At 37.0% G+C, this 25,020-nt stretch overlaps 1 protein-coding gene across 4 annotated transcripts in view; it reads left to right on the forward strand.

Moving 5' to 3' along the window:
• The window catches only part of SLC44A5 (solute carrier family 44 member 5), a 408,380-nt gene that overhangs the window by 359,112 nt on the left and 24,248 nt on the right, over positions 1-25,020 (forward strand). For all 4 annotated transcript variants that reach the window (XM_027874052.1, XM_027874054.1, XM_027874053.1 and 1 more), the window contains exons 14-16: positions 64-151; positions 1,119-1,381; positions 3,067-3,161. In XM_027874052.1, the coding sequence (XP_027729853.1) occupies positions 64-151; positions 1,119-1,381; positions 3,067-3,161 (446 nt within the window). The remainder of the gene's footprint in view (positions 1-63; positions 152-1,118; positions 1,382-3,066; positions 3,162-25,020) is intronic.

The following is a 25,020-nucleotide window of genomic DNA, read 5'->3' on the forward strand; positions in this document are numbered from 1 at the left end:
GGGGGGGTGTTATTTGTTTTAAATTAAAATTGTTACCTCTTCTCCTTAACAGTTTCCTCTCAGTTTCTTGGCTACATCAGGGAAAGCTGTATTTAAAGTCCTGAATGTTGGGACTAACTGCAAATATGCAAATGAAACCTGTGACCCTCAGGTAATCAATCAATCAATCACCAAGCACATATTAAGGGCTTACATGGTATCAGGCCCTGCCCACATGGTAGAGAAGCCAGATGACTCATGGACTATGTCTCATTTTCCTATCTTCCCATGAAATTCTACTGACAAAGTTCTACAGCTCTCCCATGTCTACACAGTCCTCCAGAAAGTCCAGCCACTAGACAGCAAGCTATTAAAGGGAGGAAGGTAGACATGAAAGTGGCCTGGGATGGTGTATAATTGAGAGCAAAGACAGAACTAAGGTGAGGCATCTGGGACTTTTCTTAGGGTCCCACTTGAAAGAGTGTTGATAGAATTTATGTTTTAAAGGCAAAAAAACAACAAAGTTTAGCACCTAGTTAACAATAATAATTAGTTAAAATAGGAAGGTACCAGATAGTAGGCTAAAGGGAACTCCTTCCCCCAGCCCCAACATGTGCTGATCTCCCAGAAGAGGCCTCATCCCAATGTCCAATGTCCCAGTGTCTCTTTCTGCCCATCCTCACAATCCAATCTACCACTCCCACCCTACCCCCACCCATACTCTCAAACAGAGGGCATATTCTATGCTGTGTGCCCTGGATATGGTTTGTGGTACTTGACCCAGACAAAAATGCCTTATTCTATTTTTATTTGAGGGGGCTTTTGCATATCATGCCAGTAGTTCCCAGGGACCTGTGTATATGGCAAAACTTATATTTGCAAAATCACTCAATGTAGATGAGTGCAGGGGAAGGAGAGACAGGTAAATGGTTGAATTGAACAATGGATAATATGCCCCCGCACAAGGTAGAATATTTTGGAGCTTCCTAAAAACAGATACAAGTGACAGGTGACCAAGAACAGACCTGGAAGGAGGAACAATAGAGGGAATGGGGATGGGAGAGGAGTCTGGGGTGGTGAAAACCTCCTGTATGGACTGGACAGTAACTAATCTTGTTACTTTCTTTATATATGTGCAGACTTTCTATTCTACCAATATAAGCAAGGAATGTCCAGGTGCTGGCTGCCATTTTGCTTTCTATGGTGGAAAATCTATTTTTTACGAGTACATCTTAATTTTCCAAATCTTCAATGCATTTGTCTTCCTCTGGCTGGTGAATTTCTCCATTGCCCTGGGTCAGTGCACCCTTGCAGGTGCCTTCGCCTCATATTATTGGGCCTTCCAGAAACCTAAGGACATTCCCTCGCATCCACTCAGTGCTTCGTTTGGATGTGCCCTCCGGTAAGACTTCCGGGTGAGCTCGGTTGGCTAGTGCTGAGTGCATAGCTGAGGACATAGGCTCAGAGGGTCATTAGATTTAGAGCTTGAAAGAAACATAAGAGGCCATTTTGTGTCTAACCCTGTCATTTTACTGATGAGAAAACTGAATCACTTCCCCAGTCACATGGCCAGTTAAGTGTCTGAGGACCGAAGTATTCCTGAACACTGTTCCAGAGCCCTAGTCACTGTACCATGGCGCCACTTGCCAACGATACGGATTTGATGTGCCCTGATGATCCATTAGCTTTGCTTTGAACACAGGTGGTGTCCCTAGCCCTGGCCCATCACCCTTCTAAATATCATTAGTCGTAAGGGTGGGACCAAGGAAGAGACCAAGATTGCTCAGGATAATTCCCACCATCAGAATAGCTCCTACTTCCTGTCTTGCTTGTGGTGGATTCTTGGCATCTTCATTCATGAAGTAATGTATCAGAAGATCATAGATTTCAAGCTGGAAGGGGCTCTAGGGGCCATTTAGTCTACTTCCTTCATTTTACAGGTGAGGAAGCTGAGGATCAGGGATACAAAGTGATTTACCCCAGATCCCACATACAGTAAGCATCAGATACAGGGTTTGAAACATTGGTCCTTTAACTCCTCAGACAGGTGCCCTTTGCACTGTCTTTGCACTGTATGATGCCTTCTCGTTCCTTTTCCCCCTGGTATATGTGTATACACTTACCTCAAGTATATATAAATGATGGAATTCTTTTAGTGTTTGCTGAATGACTGTGTGTGTATATGCTTTGCCTACTATGCAAAAAGTATAGAGTCCTCCTCTCCATAGGAGGCAGCTAGGTAGCTCAGTGGCTAGAGCACCAGACCTGGAGTCATGAAGACCTGAGCTCAAATCCAGCCATACTAGCTGTGTGACTCTGGGCAGGTCACTTAATTAATCTCTTGCCTTGCTTGGTTATTGTCCTTTATGCTTGAAGAGGCCCAAAATGACATCACTAGGTCACAGTGCACTGTGTCCAAATGTGGTTGAGCAAACCAATGTGATTTCAGGAAGCTGTACCACAGGTTGGGCACAAATAGTTCATATGAACACCCTGGGAAAGTTACTTAACCTTTTTTTGCCTTAGTCTCCTTGAGGAGGAAATGACAAACTACTTCAGTATCTTTGCCAAGAAAACCTCATGGACCGTGTGGTCCACAGGCTTGTGAAGAGTCAGACAGAACAAAATGGCTGAACAACAACAACATATGAGCACATTATGCATCTGTAAGTTAATCCATGTATGAAACTCCAGATATGGGAGCTACCTCTGCTGAGGCAGATTGCAGCCCTCCTCGGATTTGTTAGTTAAGTCCTAAGGAATGGCCTGAAACACACAAATATTGAAATATAAAAATTTAAAAATTCATGCCATAACCAAGGTCCCCAACTAGTAAGTATCAAAGGCAGGATTTGAACTTAACTCTTTCAGACTTCAAGCTCAGCTTTCTGTGCACTATGCCAAGCTGCCTCTATGGATAGACTGACCTGAGTAAAATTGTTTAAGAAGCCTTTTTCAACAAACTCTGATGCAAAAACAGTTGAATTAGATGGTTTGTCATAAGAGTAGGAAAAATGTCTTCTAAATCCTTCCTTGTCCTACTAGTGAAAATGTCTCACTTGCTTATTTGCTTTTATCTTTGACTAGATATCACACAGGTTCCCTAGCATTTGGATCTTTAATACTTACAATTGTACAAATTCTTAGAGTTATGTTGGAGTACTTGAACCACAAACTTAAAGGTAAGATTCCAAAAGTCGTTACTGAACAATGCTACCCTTCATTGATGATTATCATCATTTTCATCATCATCACCACCACCATCATTATCATCATCATCATCATCTTCATCATCGCTGTTATCTCATTCTTATCATTATTGCTGTTATTGTTACAATTTTAATTTAAAAATATTAAGTATAGAGTATGACAACAGTCTAAAACATAGAAAAAGTCCCGTCCTCAAACAGTTTACATGCTATTAAAGGAGAACCAGCATGGATTAATTAATCAACTAATCATGTATTAATTGCTTACTAGATGGCAGGCACACGAGTCAGAAAATAAAGCAATCCTTACCCTGAAGGAGCTTATATTCCAATTGGGAAGACAAATACATATATACATAGATGCCAAATTGATACAAAGTGAATAAGTAGAAAGTTATTCAATAAGGGAGGGCATGAGCATTTGTAAAGTGGGGATTTGGAAAGATTTCATATATAAGGGGTTGGTTGAGCTGTTTCTTTTTTTAAAATCTGTTTTGATATTTTCTATTTCTTACATCACCAGTGGATGTCATGGATCTCTCTCCCTCTTCTTTTCCAAGAACCAGTCCATATGTACAATAGTATTTTTACAGAGAAAAAGGTCAGCATATCTGATCGATCCATTAAAAAAGTCCCCAAACATGTGCACTGCATAACCCCTGTTAATGTCCCACCTCCACGAGGGGCTGAGGTGAGGTCTCCCCTCATCTGGCTTCATTCGCGTCCTGCTCAATCTTTATCATTTTGTTACATTCACTTTTGATTTTTTTTTGTCACGTTCTTTCCATTTCCATTGCTGTTGCTATTGTGTATATTGTTTTCTTGGTTCTGCTGACTTCACTCTGCATTAGTTCATATAGACCTTCCCGTGCTTTTCTATATTCATCATACACATAATTCCTTATAACACAGTAATACATCATTACCCAATTTGTTTAGCCATTGCCTAATTGATGGGCATCTACTTTGTTTCCAATTTGTAGCTAACACAAAAAGTACTGCTATAAATATTTTGGGGTATAAACTTTTTTTTCTTATCAACGGTTTCCTTGGAAGTATAAGCCCAGTAATGGAGTATCTGATTCAAAGAGTATAGACATTTTAGATGCTTAATTTGCATAATTCAAAATTCCTTTCCTAAGTGATTGTACCATTTCATAGCTCCACCAACAACGTATAGGTGTGCCTGTCCTCCCATAAGCCCTCCAACATTGACTGTTGTCATTTTTTTGGGTCATTTTTGCTGACTTGCAACCTCAGGGTGATACCTCAGGATTGGTTTGATTTGCATTTCTTTTTGCATTATTAATGATTAGGATAATTTTTCATGTGATTGTGAATGCTTTTCAGTTATTCATTTGAGAACCATTTATTCATATCCTTTGACCATTTATCTATTAGAGAATGGCTATTAGCTTTGTATTTATTAATTGTTTATGTATCTTGGATATCAAACCTTTATCAGAGGAATTTGATATAATTTGATAAAATTTCACCCATTTGACACTTTCCTCTCCCTTTTTATCCTACCTGTGTTCATATTGTCTATTCAGACACTTTTCAGTTTCAAGTACTCAAAGTTATCTATATTATCTTTTGTAATTGCCTCTCTTTCTTATTTGTTTAAGAATGTATTTTCTACCCATACCTGTAAGAGGAACATTATCTGTTTCTTTTTTTGAATTTTTTATAGTATTTTTATAATATGATTTTTATACTATATACTATACTAAATCTAGTCTATACTATACTATAGTATTTATAGTATTTTTATAGCACGATGTTTAATATTAAGGTCACATAGGCATTTAAAATGTGTTGTAGATGTGGTGTAATATGTTGGTCTAAGCCTAATTTCTCCCAGACTGCTTTCCAATTTTCCTAGCAGTTTTGATAGAATAGGCAGTTCTCCTCAGGTAACGTATGTTTTCTATTTTTATCAAGCATTGGGTTATTGAGTGCTATTCCTTCTGAATCTCCCTTGACTAGTCTGTTCCATTGATCTACCATGCTATTCTTTAACCTTCCAAATAGTTTTGATGATTACTGTTTCATGATAGAGTTTGAGGTCTGGAAGTGCTAGCCACCCTTCAGCTCCACTTCTTTTCAGCATTTCTATTCATTCATTTCATATTCTAGTTCTTTTATTTTCCAAATGAAGTTTATAATTATTTAATCAAGTTTTGTAAAGCATCCCCTTGGTGATTTGATTTGTATAGCATTAGAAGTATAAATTACTTTGGGTAGTGGTATCATTTTTATCATATTGGTGTGGCTGAGCCATGACCATTGAAAATTACTCCAACCGTTTAAGCTGTTTTTCACTTACTTAAGGAGTACTTTATAATTGAATCCTTATGAATGAATGTGTGCTTTGGGAGTTTGATTCCTGTGTTGTATGCTGTAGTTATTTTATGCATTTATGTATGTTGTAGCTATTTAGAGAGAGGTTTCCCTTATCATCATTGCTTTTTGTTTTTGTTATCATTACATAGAAATCTTGTTGATTTTTCAGAATTTATTTGTAGCCTGCAAGTTTGCACAAGCTGGGAGTTCATTCATGGCCTGTTTGTTTTCTCTCCTTTAGATAGGTTTATATAAGTATTCTCTTTTCTGTTCTGCTATCAGGCAATTTATATTTATGTAACATTAATTTCATTTAGATTGTCTGTTTTACTGGCATATTGTTTCCTAACACTTGCTTTTAGGTCATCTTTGTTGGTTGTGAATTCACACTTAATTTTTAAAACTGGTAATTTGGTTTTCTTTTTAATAAATAAACTTAACCAATGACTTATATTTTTTTTAAGTTCCTAGTTTTATTAGTTTATTTTTTTACTTTTGATTTTTTTTATTAATCTCTCCTTTGATATTCAAGATTTCTATTTTGGTGTTTAAGTGGGGTTTTCAATGTTTTGTTTTTCAAGGATTTTTTTAGGTGCATGCCAAATTAATCAATCTATTGTTTTCCTCTTTTATGGTTGTAAATATTTAGAGAGATAAATTTTCCCCTCAGTGCTCTTTTAGCTGCATTCCACACATCTTGGTGCATCTTATTGTTGTCATTGTCTTTAATGAAATTATTGATCTTTGATTTCTTTAGAATTAATTTACTTAGTTTCCAGTTGAGTTTTAATCTATGCTTTAAAAGCCCTTTTTTGAAAGTAACTTTATTATGTTATTGTCATAAAAGATGAATTAAATATTTCTGCATTTCTTCATTTGTTTGTGAGTTTTTTATGCCCTGTTACGTGGTCAATTTTTGTGAAGGTGCCATGTACATCTGAGAAGTTAGACATATTACTTTCTGTTCCATTCACTGTTCTCCATAGATCTATCATATCTAACTTTTCTAAAATCTGTTTGTCTTCTTAACTTCTTGTTTATTTTGTAGCTAGATTTATCTAGAATTGAGAGGAGTAAATTGAGCATTCTTCCCACTATTACAATCTTACTACTTCCTCTTATAAATCATTTAACTTTTCCTTCAAGAATTTGGATCCCATGCCATTTAGTACATATATGTTCTGTATTAATATTAAGTCATTATTTATGGTATCTTTTAGCAAAATGTAGTTTCCCTATTTATCAAAACTTGTTCCTTGCTCTTTAAACAGGAAGGGTCCATGTTTTTGACCACTCCTTTCTACTCTGGAATTATAACTCAGGACTGGGTAATGGACAACAGAGATGCCAAATAGCACACTCTCCTGTACTCCTGACCAGTCCCAATCCCATTATTCATAGACCTCTCTTTCAATCTTCCTAAGCTGCCCTGGATTGGAAAATGACTCACTGTGAGTTGTTGTTGACTTCAATCTGGTACACTTTCTATGCTATTGTGGAGGTGCTAAGGCAAAAAAAATGCTACCTTTCACTCTGCCATTTTGACTCTACCCTGCTTCTGTTGAATCTTAACAGAAAATTAAGAATTCAGTGAGGTAGAAGTCAGGAGCAGTGCATCCAAAGAATTAGGGATGGCCATTGCACAGGCATGGAGGCAGAGTGCCTTGAAGGGGAAAAGAGACTAATTTAGCTGTATCATAGAGTGTGGAAAAGAGAGTAATTTTCAATTAGGCTATAAAGGTAGATTGGGATCAAGTTGTGATAGGCTTTAAAAGTCAAATAGGGGAATTTATATTTGATCCTACAGACAAAAGGGTGCCACTGGAGTTTATTGAGTGATAAATGATGATGATGATGATAACAACAACTTGCATTTCTATGGCACCTATAAGAACATAAGAACACAAGATTTATGTAGGGGCAGACTTTCCTGCTGACTATGCCAATTGTAAGGAGATAAGATCTGTTCTGGCCTGATTATGCCAGTTTTAGGGTAGCAGACCCTCTGAGAAAATACTGAGATATGAAAGTTAAGAGAGGCCCATGCCAGCTTGGTTATTAGTAGGTTTTATTAAGGTTAACTGGGGAGCTTACCCACAAGAGGCCAGTTGTCCTTGGTGGCAGCAGGACAACATGGTGCATCCCCATATCCACCCTCAGGCCAGGCCAGGTATTATTTAGAAATAGAACAAAAAAGGCATAGTGCTAAGGATGGACCAACGTCATGTGCAGATTTTCTCATGGCAGTTAGAGCTTCTTTTGCTATTTATATTCATTCAAGGTAGTTTACATTAACTGTGAGACTCAAGGTCACATTCTCAGGCTCTGGTTTCCATTGTATACTCCACCCATCATGACCAGCTCATACATTTTTCTTGATAGGATCTTCCACAAGGCTTCCTGAATGGTACATGAGTCATTTTGCTATCGTGGAGAGAACAGAGGAACTCAGCACTGAGTTACATTGGAGACACAATTCACAATAGCAATACAGGCACAAGTAGGGAACCAACATGTCTAATAAGGAATTAGTACAATTGTTACAATTTTCTTCCATCCCACCCCTAGGGAGGTGAAGCAAGAATCAATGGCATTTGGTAATTAGTGGGAGAACTGGACTTCTAAACCTAATCTGTTATAAACTAGCTGAATTTCTAAACTAAGTTCAGAGACAAAGAAACATGACTTGAGCAATTTTATAACACATTGGGGGTGATACAGAATAAAATAAGTTATAAAATGGAATCAGAATCATTTGATTCTCTCAATTCCCTCCTTTTTGTCAATAGGAAACCTGTCACAATTTTTTCCTAACAAGTTGATATAAGAACAACAAGAATGATTAATCATAGTACAAGCTATAACAAGAATATCTAAAGCTACAGACTAATTTAGAGGGAAAATTCACATGACACCAAGATAATTGAGGGAAATTAGTACACAAATATCATGAAGCAAAAAGGCCAAAGTATGACCATCAACATTACCTAACATCAAGTCTCCTTGCATTTTAGTAACCCACTTCCAATGTCCATTTAATCAACAGATTTCATCCTGAATCACAGATGTCACATGTAGTTGACTCATCTCTGGAAACATCTTCTCTTAGACATTTTGGGATAATTCTAAAGTAGTCTCCACTTTAGTATATTTGATTCTCTGGTTCCAAGTTTCTTGCAGAGATCCTTAGATGTTCCTGATAAAATCTTTTACAAAACAGATCTTGATATAAGTTAGTACAGTCTCTCAAAGTTTACTTCTAAAATAACTAGTTCATGTGGTGACAACTAGCTCAAACCTCGTGGTTCTGATCCTATTAACAATAAAGCTACTTAGGAACTCATAGTTCACTTGACATTTCAGATAATTTAGATTTTTACATATACCATTAGAATAATTTACATTTGACATATATATTTGTCTGATCTAGTTGCTTTCTCAAAATTTTCCACTCCAATTAAGTCAAATTTCTTTAGGAGAATCAGATGCTATTAAGGATTAATCCTACACATGAAAATATAGGTACCCAATCTCTTGATAAGTAGAGACTTTACACCCCTAGGTTTGATGGTTACACAAATGAGTTTACTTATCAAGAGGATGATTTTATTATAATTGTAACAAAAGACCTGGGATGGTATGTGTAAATACACTAAGTAATTAATTCCCAATCATATGTAGTCATAATTGCATTGTGTTCATATCTTTTACTGACCATCTGTCCTCATTATAGAAATTTGCTATAAAAGGAAAAAAAAACAGGGATATGATTATAATGGCATCAAAGCTAATCCGCCAGACCTGTTTTTCAGCACAGAATGACTCCACACATGCATATCAAGATAGAGCATCCTTAGCTCTGTTTGATTTCAGATTAGAGTCACAATTGACAACCAATCATGCAGTAACAAATTCACCTCACAGCCAGACTCAGATTAACCAGGTGGGAAACATTCCTCTTCTAAAGGGAGTAATGCAATAAGGAAACTAAGCCAAGAGGATCTTACCTTCAGCCATGCCAACATTGTCCTCTCAGCTTTTCCCCCATATGCAGACCTCTACCTGTCACAGTTCAGAATCACACTGTCTGTGAGTGTCTTGTGGCATTTCCCTTGACTAGTGGATTAGTGACTTAATGATCCATCAAACAACTATACCTGAATTAAAAACCTAGAATACTAATTACATTCCCAAGAAATTTTACCTCGGATATTAAGTTTCACTCATCACAGTTTAGGGCTAGATACAGTAATTGTCACTCTCATGATCTTGCAATAAGCAATAAAAGTTTACTAAATCTTGTGTTACCTGATTGTGTTTCCACAATACGTGAATTGCTTCTTTCTGGTTGCTTGCAATATTTTCTCCTTCACCTGGGAATTCTGGAATTTGGCTACAATATTCCTAGGAGTTTTCCTTTGGGGATCTCTTTCAGAAGGTGATCGGTGGATTCTTTGAATTTCTATTTTGCCCTGTGGTTCCAAAATATCAGAGCATCTTTCCTTGATAATTTCTTGAAATATGATGTCTAGGCTCTTTTTTTGATCATGGCTTTCAGATAGTCCAGTAAATTTTAAATTATCTCTCCTGGATCTATTTTCCAGGTCAGTTGTTTTTCCAATGAGATATTTCACATTGTTTTCTATTTTTTCATTCTTTTGTTTTTGTTTTACAGTGTCTTGATTTCTCATAAAGTCACTAGCTTCTAATTGCTCCATTCTAATTTTTCAGAAAGTATTTTCTTCAGTAAGCTTTTGGACTTTCTTTTCCATTTGACCAATTTTGCTTTTTAAGGCATTCTTCTCATCGGCTTTTTGGACCTCTTTTGACATTTGGGTTAGTCTATTTTTTAAGATATTATTTTCTTCAGTATTTTTTTGAGTCTCCTTTAGCAAGCTGTTGACTTGTTTTTCGTGATTTTCTTGCATCACTCTCATTTCTCTTCCCAGTTTTTCCTCTACTTCTCTTACTTGCTTCTCAAAATCCTTTTGGAGCTCTTCCATGGCCTGGAACCAATTCATATTTTTCTTGGAGGCTTTGGATGTAGGAGCTTTGACTTTGTAGTCTTGTTCTGGTTGTATGTTTTGATCTTTTTTGTCACCAAAGAAAGATTCTACGGTCTGACCTTTTTTGCGCAGTTTGCTCATGATCCCAGCCAATTACTTGAGTTATAAACTCTCTGTTAAGGTAGGGATCTGCTTCCAGTGTGGAGAATGTACTGTTCCAAGTTTTGGGGGTTTTCTGCAGTTGTTTTCAGAGATACTTCTAGGGACCTGTAAATTTTCAGTTCTTCCAAGGTGGTATGATAAGAGGCGAGGTGTTTACTCCTTTCCTGGGCTGTGCTCTAGTCTATGAGTGACCGCAGGCACTTTTTTTTGCCTTGGAACTGTGAGGAGGATTTCCTCTCCACCACCACTACAAGCTCCACCATGCCAGCACTCCTTCTCGCCCCAGGACTGCCACCCCAAACTGTGACCCAGATCCAACCGCGGGCAAAGCAAGAGAATCCTGCACCAGCAAAGAGATCCCTGCAATCCCCCTCTGATCAGCCACTTGATTCCCCCTCAGTCTGTGGGCTGGAATCTCCAGAAGCAGCTGCCACCCCAGGGCCACACATGGGGCCTGGGGCGGGGGCCCCGCTTCTCTCTCGCTGCAGTTACAGACTTTTCCTACTGACCTTCTAAGTTGTCATTGGTGTTCATGGGTTGAGCAGTCTGGAAACTGCCACAGCTGCCCATGATTCAGTCCTCTGAGGTTTGCTTCAGGTTCACTAAAGCCTGTTTTGCCTGCACGCCCATGTTGAACTGAGTTTCTCTCCCAGCCCCATGAGATAGACCTTTCTAATCAACCATCCAGGTTGTCTTGGGCTGGAAATTTGTAGCCTATTTTTTCTTCACTTTGAAACTTCACTGACACTGCTCCCCCCAACACACACCTCATTATGATCAGTGAATCTTCTTCTCTAGTTGTAAAATAATAAATCTGTCCTTTTCTCTATACTCCTCAAACCTGGCTATAATCCAAGAATATAAAGGGAAAGGAAGAAGCTTTCTGAAAACTTATAGAGGTTCACATACTTTTTCCAAGGAATAGATTAACTAAGAAGACACAGAATGATTTGCCAGCAAAGCTTTTCCTTCTGAGCTCTGTGCACACAGTTACAGACTCTGACAGACACACAAACACAGGCACAGAAAAAAACCCCTGCATAAATAGACCAAGAGTTGTGAGGCAGTCTGTGTCTGTCTGTGTGTCTGTGTGTCTGTCCGTCTGTCTATCTCTGTCTCTCTCTCTCACACACATACACACACAGACACACAGCCTAAGAAATTATTATTCTTTTCCCACCTGACAGAAACTGGGGCTTTACTTAAAGAAAGAGAACCTTCTCTGGAAATAATCCAATGGCTCTATTCTCCAAGGTTTTGAACACAAGGTAAAAACCTTCCCTGCAGGGCTGTCTTGGAGGAGCCAATACGTTCTCCAAAGCTTTGAACAAGGGTCTAATTCTTCAAGGCTTTGCCTGGGGGGATTTTTTTGAGTAACTCATCACACTTAACAAAAATAGCAGACTAAAGACAGACCTAAAGCTAGAGCTTTCTTGTTTCTTGAATATTCTGATCTGACACTTCTCTTACTTTCTTCTACTCACTTTTACCAATCATATCCCAAATAAGCTTAACTTCACTGAGGTTTTACTCCTCTGTCTTTCACCTGTCCATCCTCTGACATGGCTGCAGTCAGAAAGGGAGGAAGGGAGAGAGGAATAGAGGGTGGGAAGGGGCCAGGGACAGAAGGAGTGAGCAAGGCAGGAAGGGAGGGAGAGAGAAAGGGAGGGAGGGAGGGGGGTATAGGGAGAGAGAGAGAGAGAGACAGACAGACAGACAGACAGACAGACAGACAGACTCCCCCTGTTCTTTTCCTTTATACAAAATGGTGGATTTCTATATCTAATCTCAGGTCAGGCATTATATAGAAACAGAACAAAAAAAAAAGGCATAGTGCCAGGGATGGACCAGGATCATGTACAAGTTTTCCCATGGGGTAGTTAGAGCTTCTTTTGCTGTTTACATTTGTCCAAGGTGGTTTACGTTAACTGTGCCACTCAAGGTCACATTCCTAGGGTCGAGCTTCCACCACACAGCACCTACCATGTATATGTTTGTTCTTCTCAACAACCCTCAGAGGTAGATGTTATTATCATCCTCATTTTACAGTTGAGGAAACTGAAGCAAATAGAGTTTAAATGACTTGCCCAATGCTACCCAGCTAGTAATTGAGGACTGATTTGAACCTAGGTCTTCCAAATTCTAAGCTCAGAGCTCTATTCACTGCACCACATAGCTGCCTGAAAGAGTGATGTGGTCAGATCTGTACTTAAGGAAAATTACTTTGACAACAATGTCTAGCATGAACTAGAGTGGGGAGAGACTTCAGACAGGAAGACCTATTAGGAGGTTATAGAACTAACATGTATACATGAGTTGAGTATGACCCAAGAAGGGAGAGTACAATACTGTTATCATCATCATTAGCATGAGAATTATAGGGCCTCTCTTCTAAACATTTTAAAATATTTCAGAGGTTCACATTTTGGTTAAATTGAAGCATAGAAAATTTATGTGGTTTTGTGGTTCCTCCCATTGGTTCTAATTCTTCTTTACAACATGACTAATGTGAAAATATTTAATAAAAATATATATGTAGAGCCTATATCAGATCTCACACTCTCTTGAGAAGAGGGGAGGGGAGGGAGGTGGAAAAAATTTACAATTCAAAAACTCATGGAAGTGACTGTTGAAAACTAAAAATAAATTAATTAATTAAAAAAAGAAAATTTATGTAATTTGTCTGTAATCATACAATTAGTAATGGACCTAGACTTACTTCCCTCTCTCTTGATTCATAGCCTAAGAGCCTGTGCCATAGAGGGCTCATACAGTTATGTCCTTAGTCTGAATATGGTCATCAGGAGTCAGTCAGAAGCAGTTCTCCACAGCTTACAGTACCAGTTTCATCATAGACCTTCCATTCCACTTACTTCTCATGTCCTGATTCTTTTTATAAACTGATAGAAAATGGGTCCCTCTAGGCAGCTTTGTTTCCCTAGTGAACACTAAAAAGACAAATCTGCCATTATCCAGTGGCCCGTCTCCCTGCTCTAGATAGGATATAGATGTTGGTGAGGATTTCTCCTGGTAAGTTTACTAAAGAGTTAATGCGGCATCAGCAAATGTTTGAAACCTTGAAGCTTCTTAACCAAACATACCCAGAAGGACCTCTACCACCTAACTAACTAAGGTGCAGGTCAGATTATATAGTCTTTGAGGATCCTTCCAGTTTCATTTGTGTGAAATTCACACAACGAGAGGACAAGAGTGGAGTACCAGACCACTACAAGAAAAGAAACCATTTGGAAAGAGACTATTGTGTCTTCTTGCATTCAGACACATTTTCTACTCAATGCAGTGTACTCCAAAGTACTCAAAGCTATGGGAAGTGGTAGAGTCTATTTGGTGTGACTGAGATCATACATATCATAAACGGTAACCAGAAGGGATGGAGTCACTTGCTGTTTATTTAGAGCATCGTGAACCATCTAAACTGATTCACAACATTCTGTACTGTATGCTGGTCAAGCACCATTAGCTGTCATAGTGTCAGTCACCAATGGTGGACAATGGACACATATTGTTTTGACCAGGAGACTCAGTGAAAAGGCCTGGAATCTGTCATGATTACTATCAGTAGTACCTATTACTTGGGCAAATTACCTCACTTTTGTGAGTTAATCTCTGGGACCGTCAAACCATAGTCAACTCATTCTTTTCCTCAGAGGAATAGCTAAAGTCAGAATATTGACCTTATTGTCTGTGGCATCTTGCTCCTGAAGAGCCAAAGCTGGTTAGGTGCTAATAGGACTTAAAAGATGTACATTTGTGAAGTTTTTTTCCTTCATTTTTTTTCCCATTTACTTATTTATTTTTAGTTTTCAACATTTATTTCCACAAGTTTTTGAATTCCAAACTTTTACCCATCTCTCCCCTCCCCCCATCCCATGACAGAATGCATTCTGATTACCCCTTCCTCCACTCTGCCCTCCTTTCTATCACCTTCCCTTCTCTTATCTTCATCCCTTTCTATTTTCCTGTAGGATAAGATAGATTTCTATACCCCATTGCCTGTGTATCTTATTTCCTAGTTGCATGTATAAACAGTTTTTAATATTTGTTTTTAAAACTTTGAGTTCCAAATTCTCTCCCTTCCTCCCTCCTCACCAACCCTCATTGAAAGGGCAAGCGATTTGATATAGGTTATACATGTGTAGTTATGCAAAGCACTTCCATAATAGTCATGTTGCAAAAGACTAACTATATTTCCCTCCATCCTATCCTGACCCCTGCCCATTTATTCTGTTCTCTGCTTTGACCTTGTCCCACCTCAAAAGTGTTTGATTCTGATTATCCCATCTCCCAATCTGCTCTCTCTTCTATGACCCATCCCTCTCTTATCCCCTTTCCCTTCTGTTTTCCTGTAGGATAATATAGATTTCCATACTCAATTGAGTGTGTGTGTGTTATTCCTTCCTTAAGCCAAATCTGATGAGAGTAAAGTTCACTCATTCCCTCTCACCTCCCTGCTTTTCCCCTCCACTATAAAAGCATTGTTTGCCTCTTAGATGTGAGATAATTTGCCCCATTCTACTTCTCCCTTTCTTGTTCTCCCAATACATTCCTCTCTCATTCTTTAATTTTATTTTTTAGACAACATCCCTTCATATTCAACTCACCCTGTGCCTTCTGTCTATATATACTACCTCCAACTACCCTAATAATGAGAAAGGTCTCATGAGTTACAAGTATCATCTTTCCATGTAGGAATGTAAACAGTTCAACTTTAATAAGTCCGTTATGATTTCTCTTTCCTGTTTACCTTTTCATGCTTCTCTTGAGTCTTGTATTTGAAAGTCAATTTTTCTATTTAGCTCTGGCTTCTCAAGAATGCATTAAATTCCTCTATCTCATTGAATATCAATTTTTTTTATCTCCTTATAGATTACACTCAGTTTTTCTGGGTAGGGGATTCTTGGTTTTAATGCTAGTTCCTTTGACCTCTGGAATATTATATGCTAAGCCCTCGAATCCCTTAATGTAGAAACTGCTAAATCGTGTGTTATCCTGTTTGTGTTTCCACAACATTTGAATTGCTTCTTTCTGGCTGCTTGCAATATTTTCTCTTTGACCTGGAAACTCTGGAATTTGGCTATAATATTGCTGAGAGATTTCCTTTTGGGATCTCTTTCAGGAAGTGATCGGTGGATTCTTTCAATTTCTATTTTACCCTCTGCTTCTAGAATCTTAGGGCCGTTTTCTTTGATAATTTCTTGATAGATGATGTCTAGGATCTTTTTTTTTTATCATGGCTTTCAGTTGAATAACTTTTAAAGGATCTCCCCTGGATCTATTTTCTACGTCAGTTGTTTTTCCAATGAGATATTTCACATTGTCTTCTATTTTTTTCATTCTTTTGGTTTGGTTTTATAGTTTCTTGATTTCTCATAATTATCAGCTTTCATTTGCTCCATTCTAATTTTTAAAAATTATTTTCTTAAGTGAGCTTTTGGACTTCCTTTTCCACTTGGCTGATTCTACTTTTTAAGGCATTCTTCTTCTCATTGGCTTTTTGGACCTCTTTTGCCATTTGATTTAGTCTATTTTTTAAGGCGTTATTTTCTTTAGTATTTTTTGGGTCTCCTTTAGCAAGCTGTTGACTTGTTTTTCATGATTTTCTTACATCACTCTCATTTCCCTTCCCAATTTTTCCTTTACCTCTCTTACTTGCTTTTCAAAATCCTTTTTGAGCTCTTTCATGGCCTGAGATCAATTCATATTTTTCTTGGAGGCTTTGGATGTAGGAGCTTTGATTCTGTTGTCTTCTGATTGTATGTTTTGATCTTCCTTGTCACCAAAGTAAGATTCTGTAGTCTGAGTTTTTATCCACTGTTTGCTCATCTTCCCAGCCAATTACTTGACTTTTTAACTCTTTGTTAAAACTTTTAACTCTTTGCTTCCAGTGTGGAGGGCACACTGTCCCAAGCTTCAGGGGTTTTGTGCAGCTGTTTTCAGAGATACTTCTAGGGACCTGTAAATTTTCTGTTTTTCAAAGGTGGTATGATCTAAGGAGAGGTGTATACTTCTCTCCTGGTCTATGCTCTGGTCTGTGAGTGACCACAAGCACTCTTTTCTGCCCTGGAACTGTGAGGAAGGTACCCTCTCCACTGCTGCCACAAACTCTGCTATGCTAGTGCTCCTCCTCACCCCAGGACTGTGACTCAAATCCAAGATGGGCAAAGCAACACAATCCTGCCTTGGTGCCAGCAAAGAGATTCCTGTAATCTCCTTCTGATCAGTTGTTTCACCCCTTTCTTGTCTGTGGGCTAAGAGCTCTGGAAGCAGATGCTGCCACTGCCATCACCACCACCCCCACCCTGGGGCTCCATAGGTCTCCTCTCTCATCCAGGTCCATACCTTTCCCACTGACCTTTTAAGCTGTTTTTGGCATTTGTGGGTTGAGAAATCTGGAAACCACCACAACTGCCTGTGATTCAGTCCCCTGAGGCGTGCTCTGGGTTTTCTGGGTCCCAGTCTTTGCTGGCATGGCTTACACTAAACTGGGCTCCTCTCTCAGCCTGGCACAATAAACCTTTCCTGTCAAAAATCCTGGTTGTCTTGGGCTGGAAATTTGTTTCACTCTTTTTGTGGGTTCTGCTACTCTAGAATTTGTTTAGAGTCATTTTTACAGGTATTTGGAAGGGTTTGGGGGAGAGCTCAAGTGAGTCTCTGCTCTTACTCTGCCATCTTGCCCCCCCTTTTATAAAATTTTTGAAAGGTAATGAACATTAGGAATTCAAAAATATGGGAACTGTCCACTACTTGACAGCAAGGGACCACCTTTAATCTTTAGCTCTATTTCCAGGACTTAGCTCAGTACCTGGCACATAGCAGGTGTTTAATGAACATTTATTGACTGATGGAAGACTTGTATCAGTTGATACAGAAAAAAAGAAAAAAAAGGTATACACAACTATGAGGTGGTCAAAACTGAGTGAGGAGCAGCAGTTCAATCCCTCTGAACCAACAGAATCTTCCAGCAGGTTAACAGTGGCTGAGTTTAGCAGCAATCTATGGAAACCTAACTATACCTAGGCCAACAGACTCAAACCTGGGTCAGGAACTTGCAGATCACCAAAGGGCAGCCATGCTTAGATTTGCTGCAAGGACCTGCAGGACGTGAAAAAATATTCCCCCTTCTTAGGAGAGATCAGGGCACTAGGGGAGCATCATGCTACACACACTGTCAGATGTGGTTATGGTGCCACTGAGTCTTGTTTAGCTATTATTCTTTCTCAGAAGAGGAGGCTCAATGTTGGAGGGATATCAGAAAAGGGTTAATAAAGATAAAACGAAAGGCATTAGCAAAACTTTAAAAGGGAAAAGAAAAAAGATAACACCATACAATGGACACCAACATATAGTGGACAGAGTGGTGGCCTTGGAGTCAGAAACATCTGGGCTAGATCCCGCCTGTGGCTCTAGTTGTTTGACAATAGGCAAGTAACAAACTCTCTGAGCTTCAGTTTTTCCTCTGAAAAGCTAGAATCAATGGGCTCTAAAGTCCATCAAGCACTTGAGAAATGCCTGTTGATTGGTTCCCAAGTCTAAATCTCTGATAATATGATCTGTTAACAATAGAAAGAACCGTGTGGTGCCTAGAATCCTTGCAATCCTTGACTGATGGATTCTAGCTATAATTCTGTAATTATATGGTGTATCAACAGTAAAAATAACACAGGTGACCGCTTTTAGTATCTTGCTTTTAGGGAAAGATAATCAATTGTGTGAACCTCAATAAAATGGCAAGGGGTGGGGAAGATCCATAGAAAGATCTGTACATAGGAGTAGTTATTTTTAATGACAATAACATTTTTTAAAATACTGGAGAACAAACTTTCTATTTTTCTCAATTCAAATATACTGAGAATCACTGATTTATCATTGTGATTAATATCCTTTCCCACACTGAAGCTTCCAATTCACATATATGTATACCATACAATATATAGATACACATCATATATAAATACATGAGGATGAGCCTTAATAAACATTTATTAAGTGCCTTCTATGAGCCAGGCACTGTGCTAAGCTCTGAGGATACAAAAAGAGGCAAAAGATAGTCTTTCTCTCAAGGAATTCACAATCTACTAAGGATAGTTTAAACACATTAATAAATTAGTTTGATAAACACATTTTATTTACAAATAGGAAGAGAAATGATCTTTTTCATTGCAGAAATGGATTATGAGATAATCAGAGTAGATAAGTTTGTAGTAAATGTGGTATTTTTGGTACCTTGATGGTACTCTGAGTTACCTGTATTACATGGCTTACACAGAAGTTATAAGGAAAGTGCTCCATAAGTCATCAGTTCCTACAGAGATAGAAGCAGTTTTTAATATTATCCCAACTTCATAGATGCCTGTGCTCACTGCAGAGATATAAATTGACATCTATCTTCTGGGACTGGTTTCCACAAATTCTCCATAAAAGATTACATCCATCTGCTTCAGACTTAGATCTTTTTTTCTTTTCCTTGGGGATAGCAAAGATATGGGCTGGGGCTGTCCATCTACTTCTTGATTCAATGAATGACTCCCTTTTCCCTTTCTGATTATAGTTGGTCTTGGTCTTGAAATTTCTTTTTTTTTTGTAGTTAACAGTATTTTATTTTTTTCCAATTATCTTTCCAATTATCCAAACTATCCAATTATCCAATTATCTAATTATCTATTATATTTTTCCAATTATCTTCCAATTATCTAAAGATAGTTTTCATCATTCACTTTTATAAGACTTTGAGTTCCAATTTTTTTCTCCCTTTCTCCCTTCCCTCCCCTCTCCCCAAGACAGCAAGCAATATGCTATTAGTAATACATGAACAATCATGTATTTCCACATTAGTCATGCTGTAAATGAAGCATCAGAACAAAAGGGGAAAAAAGCATGAGAAAGAAAAAACAGAAAAAGTGAAAATAATATGCTTCGATTTACATTCAGACTCTGTAATTCCTTCTCTGGATGTGGAGAGCATTTTCCCTCGTGATACTTTTGGAATTGTCTTGGATCATTATATTGCAGAGAAGAGCTAACTAAGTCAACCACAGTTCATCATCAGACAATGTTGCTGTTGCTGTGTACGATGGTCTCCTGTTTCTGCTCATTTCACTCAGCATCAGTTCATGTAAGTCTTTCCAGGTTTTTCTGAAATCTGACTGCTTATCATTTCTTATAAAACAATAGTAATTCATTATATTCATATGCCACAACTTGTTCAGCCATTCCCCAATTGATAAGCATCCCCACAATTTCCAATTCTTTGCCACCACAAAAAAAGATCTGCTATAAAAATTTTATATACATGGCTACGTTTCCCTTTTTATGACCTCTTTGGGATACAGACCTAGTAGTGATATTGCTGGATCAAAGGGTATGCACAGTTTTATAGCCTTTTGGGCATAGTTCCAAATTAATCTCCAGAATGATTGGATCAGTTCACAACTCCACCAACAATACATTAATGTTCCAATTTTCCCGTATCTTTTCCAACATTTATCATTTGCTTTTTCTCTCATATTAGTGAATCTGATGATAGGTGTGAGGTGGTACTTCAGAGTTATTTTAATCTGTATTTCTCCTATCAATAGTAATGTAGAACATTTTTTCATATGACTATAGATAGCTTTAATTTCTTCATCTGAAAACTGCCTGTTCATATCCTTTGACAACTTATCAATTGGGGAATGACTTGTATTCTTATAAATTCAACTCAGTTCTCTATATATTTTAGAAATGAGGCCTTTATCAGCAACACTGGCTATAATTTTTTTTCCTAGCTTTCTCCTTTCCTTCTAATCTTGGTTACATCTGTTTTGTTTGTGCAAAAGCCTTTTAATTTAATGTACTCAAAATTATCCATTTTGCATTTCATAATGTTCTCTATCTCCTGTTTGGTCAGTCTACTTGCCAAGGCAAACCCAAGAACTATATGAACACAATTACAAAACACTTTTCACAAAAATTAAGTCAAATCTAAACAGCTGGAAAAACATCAATTGTTCATGAGTAGGCTGAGCCAATATAATAAAAATGACAATTCTACCTAAATTAATTTACTTATTCAATGCCAAACCAATAAAACTATCAAAAATATTTTATAGAGCTAGAAAAAATAATAAATTCATCTGGACGAATAAGAGGTGAAGAATATCAAGGGAAATAATGAAAATAAAATGCAAAGGAAGGTGGCCTAGCCATACCAGATCTAAAACAATCACAAAAAACTATCTAGTACTGGCTAAGAGAGAGTAGTGGATCAGTGGAATAGGTTAGGTATATAAGACACAGTAGTAAACCACTATAATAATCTTCTGTTTGATAAACCTAAAAATTCCAGCTTCTGGCATAAGAACTCACTATTTTACAAAAATTGCTGGGAAAACTGGAAAATTGTATGGCAGAAACTAGGCATAAACAAGCATCTCACACCCTATACCAAGATAAGGTCAAAATGGGCACCATGATTTAGACATAAAGGGTGATACCATAAGCAAATTAGGAGAACAAGAAATAGTTTACCTGTCAGATCTATGGAGAATGGAAGAATGTATGACCAAACAGGAGACAGAGAACATTATGAAATGCAAAATGGATAATTTTGAGTACATTAAATTAAAAAGCTTTTGCACAAACAAAACAGATGTAACCAAGAGTAGAAGGAAAGGAGAAAACTGGATAAGAACTCACTATCTGACAAAAACTGCTGGGAAAACTGGAAAAGAGTATGGCAGAAACTATGCATAGACCAACATCTTATACTATATTTTAAATGGAATTTCTCTATTTGTCTTCCTACTGGACTTTGTCGATAATATATAGAAATGCTGATGATTTATGTGGGTCTATTTTAAATCCTGCAACTTTGCTAAAGTTGTTATTGTTTCAAGTAGTTTTTTGGTTGATTCTCGAGGATACTTTTTTAAAAAATTAATTAATTAACGTTTAGTTTTCAACATTCATTTCCATAAGCTTTTGAGTTTTAAATTTTCTCCCCCCTCTCCTCTCCTCCCTCCTTAAGACGGTGTGCAATCTGATGTAGGCTCTACATATACATTTTTATTAAACATATTCTCACATTAGTCATATTGTAAAGAAGAATGAGAAACAATAGAAGAAACCTCAAGAAAGAAGAAACAAAACAAAACAGAAGAGAAAAAAAAGAGCAAATAATCTGCTTTGATCTGCATTCAAACTCCACAGTTCTTTCTCCGGATGTGGATAGCATTTTCCATCATGAGACTTTTGAAGATGTCTTAAATCCTTGCAATGCTGAGAAGAGCTAAGTCTATCAAAGTTAGTCATTGCACAACATAACTGTTACTGTGTACAACATTCTCCTGGTTCTGCTCACTTCACTCAACAGCAATCCATACAAATCTTTCTGGGTTTTTTTTTCTGAAGTCTGCTTGCTCATCATTTCTTATAGCACAATACTATTCCATTACATTCATATACCACAACTTGTTCAACCATTCCCCAATTGATAGGCATCCCTTCAATTTCCAATTCTTGACCACTGCAGAAAGAGCTGCTATAAATATTTTTGTACACATGGGTCCTTTTCCCATTTTTATTATCTCTTTGGCATACAGCCCTGGAAGTGGTATTGCTGGGTCAGAGGCTACGCACATTTTATAGCCGTTTGGGCATAGTTCCAAATTGCTCTCCAAAATGGTTGGATCAGTTCACAACTCCACCAGTAATGCATTAGTGTTCCAATTTTCCCACATCTTCTCTAACATTTATACTTTTCCTGTTTTGTCATGTGAACTAATCTGATAGGTGTGGTGTGGTACCTCAGAATCATTTTGATTTGTATTTCTCTAATCAATAGTGATTTAGAGCATTTTTTTCATATGACTACAGATAGCTTTAATTTCTTCATCTGCAACTGCCTGTTATATCCTTTGAGCATTTATCAATTGGAGAATGACATATTCTTTTATAAATTTGACCTTATTCTCTATATGTTTTAGAAATGAGGCCCTTATCAGAGACACTCGTAAAAATTCTTTCCTAGTTTTCTTCTTCCCTCCTAATCTTGGTTGAATTGGCTTTATTTGTGCAAAAGCTTTTTAATTTAACATACTCAAAATTATTCCTTTTGCATTTCATAATGTTCTCTATGTCTTGTTTTGTCATAAATTCTTCTGATCTCCATAAATCTGACAGGTAAACTATTCCTTGATCTACCAGTTTTCTTATAGTATCACCCTTTATATCTAAATCATGTACCTATTTTGACTGTATTTTGGTATAAGGTATAAGAAATTGGTCTATACATAGTTTTTGCCATACTCTTTTCCAGTTTTCCCAGCAGTTTTTGTCAAATAGTGAGTTCTTATCCCAGAAGCTGGGGTCTTTGGGTTTATCAAACAATAGATTACTATGTCATTGACTACTGTGACTTGTGTACCTAACCTGATCCACCACTTTATTTCTTAGCCAGTACCAAGTAGTTTTGATGATTGCTGTTTTATAATACAATTTAAGATCTTGTATGACTAGGGCACCTTCCCTAGCATTTTTTTTTCCTTAGTTCCCTTGATATTCTGGACCTTTTGTTCTTCCAGATGAATCTTGTTATTATTTTTTCTGGCTCTATAAAATATTTTTGGTAGTTTGATTGGTATGGCACTGAATAAATAAATTAATTTAGGTAGAATTGTCATCTTTATTATATTAGTTCAGTTTACCCATGAGCATCTGATGTTTTTCCAATTATTTAGATCTGACTTTATTTGTATGAAAAGTGTTTTGTAATTGTGTTCATATAGTTCCTGGGCTTGCCTTGGCAGATAGACTCCTAAATATTTGATGATGTCTATAGTAACTTTAAATGTAATTTCTCTTTCTTATCTCTTGCTGTTGGGCTTTGTTGGTAATATATAGAAATGCCAATGATTTATGTGTTTATTTTATATCCTGCAACTTTCCTAAAGTTGTTAATTCTTTAAGTATACCATTGTATCATCTGCAAAGAGTTATAGTTTTGTTTCCTCATTGCCTATTATGATTCCTTCAATTTATTTTTCTCCTCTCATTGCTAAAGCTACCATTTCTAGTAGAATGTTGGATAATAGTGGTGGCAGTGGGCATCCTTGATTCACCCCTGATCTTATTGGAAATGTTTCTAGCTTATCCCCATTACATATAGTGCTTGCTGATGGTTTTAGATAGATATTGCTATCATTTTAAGGAAAACCCCATTTATTCCTATTCTCTCTAGTGTTTTTAATAGGAATGGGTGCTGTATTTTGTCCAACCCTTTCTCTGCATCTATTGAGATAATCATATTACTTGTTATTTTTGTTATTGATATGATGCTGATAGTTTTCATAATACTGAACCAGCCTTACATTCTTGGTATAAATCTTCCTGGTCACAGTGTATTACTTCTTGATAATTTGCTGTAATCTCTTTGCTAATATTTTATTTTAAATTTTTATATCAATATTCATTAGGAGAATTGGTCTATAATTTTCTTTCTCTGTTTTGGTTTTTCCTGGTTTAGGTATCAGTATCATATTTGTGTCATAAAAGGAATTTAGTAGGACTCCTTCTTTGCCTGTTTTTCCAAATAATTTACATAGTATTGAAATCCATTATGCTTTAAGCATTTGGTAGAATTCACTTGTAAATCCATCTGACCCTGGAGATTTTTTTTTTCTTAGGGATACATTGATGGCTTGTTCAATTTATTTTTTTCTGAAATGGCGTTATTTAAGTATTTTATTTCTTCTTCTGTTAATCTGGGCAATTTATATTTTTGTAAATATTCACCCATTTCACTTTGATTGTCATATTTATTGGCATACAATTAGGCAAAATAGCTTCTAATGATTGCTTCAATTTCCTCTTCATTGGTGCTGAATTCATCCTTTTCACTTTTGATACTGGTAATTTGGTTTTCTTCTTTCTTTTTAAGAATCAAATTAACCAAAAGTTCATCTATTTCATGTTTTTTCCATAAAGCTGGCTCTTAGTTTTATTTATTAGTTCAATAATTTTCTTACTTTCAATTTTATTAATCTCTCCTTTGATTTTCAGAATTTCTAATTTGGTATTTAATTGAGGATTTTTAAATTTGTTCCTTTTTTAGCTTTTTTAGTTGCATGCCCAATTCACTGGTCTCCTTTTTTTCTATTTTATTCATGTAAGCACTTAGAGATGTAAAATTTCCCCCAAGAACTGCTTTGGCAATATCCCATAAGTTTTGGCATGTTGTCTCATTTATTGCCCTTCTCTTTGATAAAATTACTGTTTCAATGATTTGTTGTTTGATTCACTCATTCTTTAGGATTAGATTA

Source organism: Vombatus ursinus, unplaced genomic scaffold, assembly GCF_900497805.2.
Source record: "Vombatus ursinus unplaced genomic scaffold, bare-nosed wombat genome assembly UNPS02014804.1, whole genome shotgun sequence".
NCBI lineage: Eukaryota > Metazoa > Chordata > Mammalia > Diprotodontia > Vombatidae > Vombatus > Vombatus ursinus.